This window comes from Lathyrus oleraceus, chromosome 7, assembly GCF_024323335.1.
Source record: "Lathyrus oleraceus cultivar Zhongwan6 chromosome 7, CAAS_Psat_ZW6_1.0, whole genome shotgun sequence".
Classification (NCBI taxonomy): domain Eukaryota; kingdom Viridiplantae; phylum Streptophyta; class Magnoliopsida; order Fabales; family Fabaceae; genus Lathyrus; species Lathyrus oleraceus.
In genome coordinates, this window is record NC_066585.1 from 106,113,175 (window position 1) to 106,125,384 (window position 12,210).

At 28.2% G+C, this 12,210-nt stretch overlaps 1 protein-coding gene across 1 annotated transcript; it reads right to left on the bottom strand.

Annotated features, from left to right (window-relative positions):
- Positions 1-722: 722 nt before the first annotated feature.
- Positions 723-11,856, bottom strand: LOC127103343 (very-long-chain 3-oxoacyl-CoA reductase-like protein At1g24470). The gene is made up of 3 exons (XM_051040609.1): positions 11,208-11,856; positions 1,149-1,218; positions 723-1,048 (listed from the first exon to the last, which is right to left on the bottom strand). The coding sequence occupies exons 1-3, from the start codon at positions 11,825-11,827 to the stop codon at positions 806-808; spliced, it is 933 nt and encodes a 310-aa protein (XP_050896566.1). The 5' UTR covers positions 11,828-11,856; the 3' UTR covers positions 723-805.
- Between the last annotated feature and the right edge of the window lie 354 nt (positions 11,857-12,210).

Genomic DNA, 12,210 nt, shown 5'->3' on the forward strand with positions numbered 1-12,210 from the left:
TGAACTGATGTTACTAATCTCATGTACATCGGATCTTTGGTGTCTGTATGGTTAACACTCCAATACCCCAATTAATTTATAATTCAAGATAATCGTAGTGTGAGTGGACATTAAAGATTGTATTTCTGAAACCCTTTTGAAAATGTATTTATACCTTGGGTCTTATACCTTTGATCTTCCTAGAATAACTACCAACGATAAAATTCATAATAAAAACTAAACTGATATACTATACTTTCATCACATTCATGTACATTTCATTTCGATAAAATAAATATTATATTTCTCTCAAATAATAATAATAAATTGACCAAATAGTCTAGTAGTTAGAATTCACCCATAAATCGTGTCACTGCATCTTGCATATGATGTCCTTACATAACTATCAACTTATTTAAAGTTATAAGTCATTTTACAATTTCAACAAAGTATTAATATTTATTATCTCATCATTTCTCTTACTATTTATTAGTTTATCTTTTTCATTTTTTTATATTTCTCTTTTTAATATTATTAATAAAAAATAATCTTATCAAAAAATTAGAAATTCTATTTTTCATACAAAAGTGACTATATATACCATAAATTGTGTAAAATAATTAAAACATAGTGACTATATATACCATAAATTGTGTAAAATAATTAAAACATCATAAAAGTCGAGTCTTTGGGACCAAATTCTTGGATGGAGAGGGTTATACACTCAACTCTCCAAACCCTGATCTATATTATATAAGACTTTATATCATTAAATAGGAGATTAAAAATGTATTTAAATTTTTCGACTCCTTAATTTCTCTAGACTCTAGTCCTTGCAATTCCTGCGTCGTAAACCAATGGACATACGCCAATAGTCGAGAAGTTTGTCCGGGATTAAGCGAGCAAAGGCCCATTGAATTGTGTGAGCCCAATAAGGTGTGCATCTTGGTTCATACCCGATTTTACGAATAGCTGCTCTAGCATAACCTTCTGGTGTTGGTATGAATAAAGAATCTCTTCCAATAGATGCTACTCTTGATACCATGTTCGTCGCAACATACAGTGGTACCTTCATTCCATGCCAATATTATCAAAACAATAACTAAGAAAAAAATGGATTACCTATTAATTACTAATTAAACTTAAAAACAAAATATCTTTATATATACCTGACATTGCACGTGAATTCCATATTGTTTGTACTCCATGTGTAAAGATCTCGAAAATTGATCTACATAACTGCATGAAATTTGTTTTGTTGAATAATGTTCCATTTTTTTATTATAAAAATTATTAAACAAAAATATATATTTAAATTAAATACATTGATTATTTAATAAACTTTAAAAATCATATTTTATAATAAATAAATAAAAGTATTAATATTTTTAAATATCGGGTATATACTAACTAAATTTTAACTAAATAAATATATGTGTGACATTTTACATTTTCTTATATTAGTAAATATAAAAATGAAAAGTTTTGATTAAAAAATAAAAAATGATACCAGCATTTAATATTAAAATACCAACGAAAAACAAAGACATGGTGCAAGCTCTTAATATTAAAATATCAAATTTATTTTTAAATGTAAATTAATAAATTAATATTTGATTGGCATATCAATTTTTTCATTTTTATAATTTGTTCTTTTATAAATTTTTTATAAAAAGTTTAATTATTATTTTATCCCTTATTTTATCTAATTCATAAAATTGTTCTCTCTATTTTAAATTCAAACAGTTTTGGTATTTTTTTTACATTTAAAATTAATAATAATTTTATTATTTTAAATAACAAGATTTTTGTGAAAAATAATAAATCATCGTATATAAATTTATTATTAATTTTTAGTTAAAAATATAAATTAAAAAATAAATATCTTATCGATTTTCTGTGAAAAATTATCAAAAAAAAATAAAATTATTAAAATTTAAAATAGAGAGATTAATTTCGTCAAACAATTAAAATCTGGAGATCAAAATCATAATTTAATAAATAAATATTTATCGTATAAAATAAAATTTTATTAATTTTCTAACGTGTTCAGAGCAATGTTTTAAAAATCAGACTGAGCCGCTCGGTTCAATCGGTTGGATCGGAAATCGGAGATGAATCTGGTTGGGTTAACCGTTCAAAATCGCTAATGGATCAAAATCGGAGTAAAATCGAAAAAATTGGATTGAACCGTCCAAAACCATTCAAACCAAAGAATCGGAGTCGATTTTGTAAAACCGTCTTATTCATAAAATGCATTAAATTTATCTTTTTTTTAAATAAATTTTTAAAAAATTTAATATGTCAATATCAAAACTTAACGTACATTTTCCAATCACAAAAAAGAATTTCGTGTTTTTTGACAAACATACAACCTTTTAAGTTTTCTTACTCCGGTATAGTTTTTCTTTCGATCATATTTCATCGTCATCACGCCGTCTCTTTCAAATATAGTCACACGATCCAGTTCAATAAATCAATATTGTTTGTTGTTGTCAATTATGATTTGTTTGTCGTAATTCAATTCAAATTCGGTTTTTGTTGTTTAATTAAGTATATTGTATTATTTATTTTTGGTATTCCATCTTATTTAATTTAGGAATTCTTAATTTTTTGAATTTTATTTTAGTTATTATGTTTTATCATTTTAATTTTGGTCTGAATTAGTTTAACTTATTTTATTAAAATTCTTTAATTTGTACCGGTTATTCTTAAATAAATATTGGAATGACGTGTACAATTATATTATGTTATTATATATATTATCGATATTATTGTATTAAGTTTATAATGAATTTTTAAAATATTTATTTTATTATGTTGTGAATGTATAATTATGTGTGATATATTTATGAAATTTAATTTTATATTATTAGTTTATTTAATAAATGATTCAACCGTAAATTAACTGATTGAATCATTGAATCTTAAATAAATTTTTTTACCAAGTTCGATCTCAAATCCGATTTTTAAAATATTGATTTAGAGTACACTTGTTAGCACACATTTAATTATAGTTTTGTTTTTACAATAATTATAGTTATATATAAACACATTTTTAATTTTTTAATTTTTCTATTTACATTTTTAAGAAATGAAGAATCTTAACCCAGATCAAGACTTTTTTCCTTTCTTGCCCTTTTTTTATTTTTTATTTCCTATATACCCTATTTTGAAATTAAATTATCAAAATGTCCTTTTTTTTTAGTATTCACTCGTCCAATAAATGAACGAGTTGCTGAAGATATTTTTTTTTAGTGTGGACTCGGTCAATGGTTGACCGAGCTATTGAAGGAATGGATTCTTTTTAATTTAAATACATTTTAGTGTTATTAATAAATGTTTTTATAATAATTTTTTTATTTAAATAATATAAATTATAGTTTTTTTATAATAATGTTTTTGTAACTTAAATATTTGTTTTAATAATAAAATTATAATTACATTAATTAAGCATATAAATAATTATAATAAATAGTGGACACTGATAATGAAAACCTATATTCTAGCATATAAATCACACTAATTCACAATACTCACGAAATAATGGATATTTGTAATAAAAATATATTTTTTCGGTACTATTATAGAATTTTAATCCCTACATATGATATCAAACGATGGATCACAATCTCTACTTTTTTTTCATCATTTTCAAATAAAATAGCGTTAAGAATTTAAAGTATGAAAAAATAGTAGTCGATAGATTATAAGTTTTTATTTTATATTCATTTGACAATATAAAATAAAGACATTAACTTTATTGTTTAACAACAAATATGTATCTTGTATATAATTTTTATAATATTATAATTATAATTATTTTTATTTAAAAAAAAAATTAACTAATTACATTAGTGAAAAATGCTTTTTCCATATATAAAATATATTTTTTAACCACGTATTTTCAAAAAAAAAATATTTAAATAATAAAATATGATAAATTATAATTGATTTATAATAATAATTATTTTAATTTAAAAATATTATAAAGTATTAAATTCAAATACTTAGAAGACATATTTTAATTTGACAATAATGATTAACCCAATTGTACTATGTTTTCATTGTCAATATTCATTATTTATTATCATTATTAATAATACTGAAAATGTACGGTCGAACCCACACTACAAAGAAAATATTTTCAACATTAAAAAAAGATATAATTTAATTTCAAAATAGGATATATAGAGAATAAAAAATAAAAATAAGGGACAAGGAAAACAAAAGTCCCCGATCAAACCTTAATGCAACAATAAATGACCTGCTATGCCACTGCCCACTATCACATCCCGTATGACCAATTGTTCTGCTCAGCCTGCCATTTCACCGTTCTTTGATTGTACTTTGTTATCCTCACACCTTATTTAATAGTCGGTTCAACAGTAAAAATAGATTTTAATACTGAACCTACTGACAACTGGTACTAGTTATCCTCTCACCTCATTTTTGGATTTTGATTTATGATTGTATTCTACTAGTTTGACTGGAAATATATATTAATTCTGGTACACATCCATTTATAAAATAAAACTGTTTAATTAATTTTTTAACTTTTAATGTAATATTAATTATATTTTTTTAATTTTATCTTCTAATTAATATTATTTTTATTACTTTTAATATTAAATAAAAAATACTTTAAAAAAAATGTTATTTTATTTTTTATTTTTACGCTTTTCTAATTAATTAGTTAGAGACTGTATATAGAGTTGGAAATATAGAGTGCGTAATGGTTATGCATTTACTTGTAAAATAATTTCATTTTATTCTAATATAAATTCATCAACGTAATGAATATTCTTTTTATTTTAGAATTTTTTATTTAAATAACTAAATTTTTTAAATAAATATCCAAACTAACTCATATTCTCACGTATTTTCACAAATTAATCGACTTAAAAAAAATTTAACACAAAAGTTATACTAATTCAATTAACGACATTGTACAACAATTAAGAGGAGTCGTCAATCCAATTGATAATAGTGTACAAATATATAGCAGATTCCTCTTAATTGCTTTACATTGTTCGTCAATTGAATTGACGTCACTTTTGTGTTGATTTTTTTTTTAATTTGATTAATTTGAGAAATACATAAGAAATGAATTAGTTTTGATATTTATTTGAAAAAGTTGACTATTTGAGTTATTTCATCTCTATTTTATATTATAGAGTATTAAAAAATATAATTATTGTTGTATGAAATAAATAAATTATGAATGATTTTATAAAATTTGATGAAATGTTTGATTTTTAACTTATATTTTTTAATAATGTATATACAATGATTTGTCATAAATAACTTGTCATTTAAAAATAAAAAATATTGTTAATTTCAATTGCAAAAGTATGAGAGAGAAACAAAATTGTTTAAATTTAAAATATATTGAGCAATTTCGTGAATCATGTAAAATAGAAGAACTAAAACTATAATTAAATCATTTTTTTCGAGAGGCGGTGTTTTGGCTTCAATATGCTCTTTGTGCAACTCCAGTGAAGAAAATGCAGACCATATGTTATTCCAATGTTCTTTTGCAATGTCCCTTTGGAATTGGCTCAGAAGAAAGACATGTATTCACTCAAATCCAAATTCTTTGGTCGACAAGTTTCAAAATTGCAATTCGATTTTATCCAACCAATATGTTCTTGTGTTGAAAGTTGCATTCATGTTTACTATCAACTAAATTTTGGCTTTTATGAATAAGTTCAAGCATGAAAACATGAGGCCTAACAAAAGAAAATTTGTCAATCTTATTCAGAATCAAACTATGTTATCCGATAACAATGCTATAAACCTTTCTTCCATCTCGATTGCGGACTTTGTTTTGATCAAAGCATTTGATGTTCAAATTTGAGTGCCCGTGTTCCTAACATCATAGAAGTTCTTTGGTCACCTCCTAATCCGGGATGGGTTAATCGTAATTGCGATGGAACATTTTGTCTTAATACTAATGTTAGTGGTTGCGGCGGTATTTTTAGAAACAATAATGGAGACTTTTTGCTTGCTTATCCTGAGAATTTACACACATACTCTTCGATAAATGCATAACTTTTTGTTGTTCTAAAAGTGATAGACATCGCAAAGTCTAGTGGTTGGCGAAAGCTTTAGATTGAAACATATTGCTTAATGGTTGTCAAAACTTGCTTCAACCATAGACTGATTCCTCGTAGTCTCAGGAGTATATGGCTGGAGAGTACTAGCCCATCTATCATCTCCAATCTCATCCTCACGCATATATATAGGGAAGGTAATTTCTGCCTATTTACTGTGAAATTTAGTAAACAAAAACAAGTTTCATTTTACTTAAGGGATTAAACTCGAAAAGATTCCAGGACATATTTGTGTGAATCATATATTTTAAACAAGTTTAACATATGTAAGGTTTGAGAATGATGATTGAAATTAAATTGTGAAATCGAAATGCAATGAAACTTAAAGAATAACTGAAACTAAATTCAATGCAGAAAATGACGTGAAAATAAAGACTTTAGTTTGTAAAAGTGGAATGCATATACGTACACTCTTGACTTTTTTCTCACAAACACACGAATACTTTGAGTTTTGCAGAATTTGTGTATAGTTGAGGACCCTCAAAACATAAGTGAAGGCTTACTTATATACTAGTCCTAAGTTAACCGTCTATAACGATCGACTAAGAAAAATATGTCACGTCTTCGCCTCCATGCAACCTTCGTATTCGACAGACTCCCACGTGTCCTCAAGTAACTTTCTAATCTTATCCACTTATACCTCATTCGACTACTTGAAAAAAAGTGTTTTAGAAACTTTGAATTTCACTAAGTCCAAAAACTAATAAACTCCCTAGTCTCTGATTGATTCCTATTCGACCAAAAATACTACTAATTTCTCGACAAACGAAATTCATCGAGGCCTTCATTATTGTAACCGACCACTTCGATTTTTATCCATTAACCCAATTGCACATGAAACTTATCACCTTTTAAAATTAATGCATGTGTCGCATATCCGAGGTAACAAATTGTCCCCCAAAATTCCATGTTTCAATTTTGAAAAAGAAAGGTGCCATTTTTGAAAGTATTTTCGACATTGTTCGAACTCTTTTGCTGACGTCAGCATCATAATGACCTCTTTAATGCAAGTTGTCATTTTCCAGAAGATCTTCTCAGAAACTCATCATTACTCTTATTTTCTAGGAGGTCATGGATTTACACATTTTACTAACTTCTTCACTTCTTTTCAACTCTCCCACTTCTTAAGACACGAAACACTTGACATTACCACGCGTCTGCCAAGTGTCTGTTAATGACAAGAAGGGTGGCTCTATAAATACTCACTTCACATCCTTTCTTCATCTTCTTCGCCTTTGCTTTAGCCTTCTACACAAAAAAACCCTTTTTCGCAGCAAACTTTCAAACTCAACAATGGCAGCAACAACTTCATCTTCCAAATTCGATACGGAAGAAATCCTATGGCATTCACGATTCTTCCATTAGAAGGTGGTGAAGGAAGGGATTCGTACATGAACCACCAATGACTAAAGAAACAATCTCCATTTAGCAAAAATAGACACTCATCCCTTTTACACTTTATGGTAAACATTTAGCATTCTTAGGACCATTTTTCGACGACTAAGTCACAACCTGAGAAGGTGAAGAACTTCTTCCCATGTTATTTTGTAACCATGCCCTTTGCGTTCGAAGAATGCTCCCTCGATTTATCTTTTATGGAAGCACCCACAAGTGTCTTTTGATCTGCTCCTCCTACTCAAAGTAAAGAATATATTGTCTGGCTCAACAAAGTCCAAGGCAAAAGACAAAACAATGGGAAGACCTAGGTATTTTTTATATGATTCAAATCTCTAGAACTGGCCCTAGGTATAACCCAGCCATGCCACTCGTGTTGATCTTCTTTTTGGAGGGAGCGACCAACCCATTCCAATTTCTTTGTGGAATGCTCACACCGACGTTGTTCGATGTAGCAGCCATCAAGGGCCTTAACCCTCTTGGCGAAACTTTCACCCCTACCATAGAAAATGACCATGAATTCGTCTTCAAACGTTTTAGCTTCAAAAACTACATTATCGGTCACAATTATAAGAAAACTGAAGAGGTTTTTGACCAAGAGCATATCGTCTTCTTGACCTTTTGGCTCTCCTATTATGTTTTCTGTTCAAGCTCCCTACAAATAGCTAAGAAATACGTCCCTCTAGCAATCCAACTTCATGAGGGTCGAAAGATTTCTTTAGCCAAGCTACTTTTAGCCAATCTATATCAATCAATTGCAAATTCTTCTTATAAGTTGAAACACCTTCCTGAAACCACCAAGTCATATCTTATCTTCGGCCCTTTATGGCTTATACAACACTGGTTAAGTGTTATATTCGAACCCAAGTTGCATGTACCTCAATCAAAAGCTTTGTTGGAAGAAACTGACTGCATGAGTATCGAAGGCACGAGGCTTGCGTTAGTCACCCCTTATGACACCCCTTCAAAGATAACTTTTATGAAATACATCAACCTGTTCCTTGAATCAAAAACTTTTGTTTTGACCATGGCTCTTTTTGCGGATAGGTGTTTTGGTCCATCTTGGTTTCGAAACAGGTTTCCTGGCGTAACCCCTTCAGCTGCTGCAATTTCGAACTCTGCATGGCCAGCCTTTTTAACTACGACGCTCCTTTCCACTTGTATCAAAACAGAAACTGATGGCTTTGGCTTTGTTGGCTATCATCCCAATCTAGTGGCTAGGCAATTTGGTTTTAGCCAAATGCTGTCAAGTTTGCTCTATTCCTGGGAGAGCGACATTTGTTGGTCGGAAAGGAAACTTACTACTCAGGAATATAGAGACTGCACGATGTTTACTCGTCAACAAGTCCTCGAATTTCCTACTTTCACTTCCATCCATCCTTCTTTTTGATAGTGGAATTTAACAACTGGTGGACGGACTATTTCCAAGGCCACTTATCTAAACAAAACTGCTGCAAGAGGTTGTCGACCGTTTTTTCCAATTTACAAGAGAATCCAGAGAAGAAAACATGTATATATTCATTTATTCAAATTATTTTCATTAATACCTTCGATTTCTTATGTGTTTTCATTGTAGATGAAACTGAAGCAAAGGGCGACACAAATGTTGAAGGCCCTTCTCATGTTGGCGAAACCAAAAAAGTAAAAGAACCCCAAAAGAAAAAGGCAAATCTTTTCCTTCTTTACATTGAGATAATCTTCTAAATGACTATAATATTTCCTTTTTGTCCAGAAACGAAAACGTGATTAGACTCTCCAACAACCATAAAAACCAAGAAAAAGAAGAAACCCAAAAAGATTACCTCGACACGGGTATGCGTATGATTCCTCTTTTGATGGCTTAAATATATTAACTAACCAATCTCTCCTATCAATCTACTCCAAAACCAACAGAGACTTTGGTTGAAGTCGAAAGCTCAGAAGATAGTTAAAAAACTCGAATCTTCTCGAGACCTAAACCCAAGACTCCTTCCAAACCAACCGTCTGCAGAAAAAGCGCTACTCAAAAAATCATTCCTACAAAAGAAACAACGACCTCGAATGTTGGTCCCTCTAATAAAGGAAAAGGAAAATAAGACTTGTCTATTCCTGATAACCAAGTTCAGGATGAGCCCAAAGATCTTCCAGTCGAAGAACAAGAAACTAATGATCCCAAAGTATTACTCGATATTGCACAAATTGTATATCTTGATTCTAACTTCAACGAACCATTAAAGAATATATATATACATATATATATATATATATATATATATATATATATATATATATATATATATATATATATATATATATATATATATATATATATATATATATTAAGGTTTCCAACTTTTAATGGTTTTTTTTATTCTTTTTGTGATATTTTGATTATAACACCTTTTTCTATTAATACTGTTAGTCTTTATTAAAAAAATAGTATAAACCAAGATGTAGATTAAATTAATAAGAATGTTTGGTTCTTTGTCTGTTGACTGCCTTCACTTTATTAATAGGTTTGTTGTTTGATTTGTTGGTTCGCTGGTGGATTAGTTCTGTTTTGCTCTTTTTATAGTATTTCAGTTAACAATCCATTATGCTTGATTTTAGTACCATTCTATTTGCTTAGACAAAAATTTGTATTGACAGTTTTATTTTAATTTTCTTTATAATTGATCCGTTTGAAAAAATTAAAACTTATTAAATATAAGTATATTTTTATTTCTAACTTTTATCCACTTTTTAAACAAGAAATATGTTCCTCTCCGCAAAATAAAGACAAAAATAATAATAAAGTGTCGCTGTCGTGTTACCTCGGCAACCAACTACATTGTCCTTTTCAACTACAAAGACATGATTTACGGGTCAGTAAACTCGAAAGTAATAGGTGTACAATAGTAATAAATACTTTTTGTATAAACGATTTATATATACTTCGATAACTAAATAAGTATTTTTATATTATCAAACTTTTATTTATTTATATCTAAAAAGTTTAATGGATATTTACTGATTTTTCACCTTCGTCCAATAAAAATTATTTGATATATTATTTTATTAAAGTAATTTTAATATATATATATATATATATATATATATATATATATATATATATATATATATATATATATATATATATATATATATATATATATATATATATATATATATATATATATATATATATATATATATATATATATATATATATATATATATATATATATATATATATATATATACTTTAATGGAATATATAATGTTAATTGGTTGTATTTTTTATTTTTTCTTATTTAAAACATTAATAATAAAATATAAATAGTTAGATAATTTAGTAGTAATTTTAAATAAAATAAGATTACAAAAATGATTTAATAATTATGAAATTTATATTAAAAATATTATTTTATGATTTTTAAAAATTTATATAAAATAAATTAAAAGTCATGCGATCCGATTAATAATTTATTGAGCCGATTAATAACTAAGTCACCAAATAGTTCGATCAAATCAATCATCAATTTGAATTTTAATATTATGATGTAATTCTTCTAAGATTAAATATAGGAAATTTTATATACTCATTTATTTTTTAAAACAAAATTTGATCAATTTTTTCTATAATTTTTTATTAGTTTTAACTTGAAAAAATTACTTTTAGTGCCCGTAATTAATCTCTCCAAAATTAATCACAAATAAGAATTGATGAAAGAAAGTGAGAGAAGGAAAATAGCTTACGCTTTAGTTGCAGCATAGATTGTAAAGAGAGGATGTGAAGGCACAACCACCGCAGCACCAGATCCAATATTTACGATGGTACCCTTTCTCCTTTCCATCATTCCACCCAAAACCGCTTTCGTTATTCTCGTTGTACTTTCAATGTTAACCCTAACAATCTTCATCCACGTTTCCTCTTCCACTTCATGGAAGAACATAGCCTTAGGGTAAGTGATTCCAACATTGTTGATCACAACTCCAAGACCCAAGTCCCTAGCCAAAGCTTCTATTTCCTCAAGACCGGCAGAAAACTCGCCGGAGAAGTCGATCGCGACGGTTTTGACCTGAACGTGAGAGTGTTTTGTTTTGATTTCGTTTCTAACTGTTTCGAGCTTCTTTGAATTTCTGCTTACGAGGATGAGGTTGAGGCCTCTTTGTGCTAACTGGTGGGATAAGGCTTTTCCGATTCCGTCGGTTGCTCCGGTGATTAGAGCCCATGAACCGTAGGTTTTGAGGAGGTTTTTCTCCGATCGGAGACAGGTTTTGAAGATCCATGTGGTGAGTTTGGTGAGGTAGTTGAGTGTTAGGGTTAAACCAAGGAGGAATGGGAAGAAGATGAATAGTGCTTCATGATGATGCATGCTGCTATTCCTATCCTAAGTGATTGTGATTGTGTGAATTGAAGTGTTATCTTTTCGGTCTTTTATTAATTTATTTCTACTCGGCGGGTTGTTCTTTTTTCCTTTTTTGGAAAGCGATGGTGAGAGGAGATGGTTAGCTTTAAATACGTTTCATACCTAAAAACTAGTACTATTATACGTGTACGATGTGAATTTCAGAGTTTTCATAGTTAGATAATCTAACTATATTTTGCGTGCATTATAAATTTGATAAGAACGATTAGTTCTCATTTTTGTCTAATTTTACTTCGTGATAAGGAGTTTCGGTTCCAACCCCACCATCTAACCTTTTCATAAGAATATATTGTTTTTGGTATTATTATTAAAACTAAATACTTATTTTA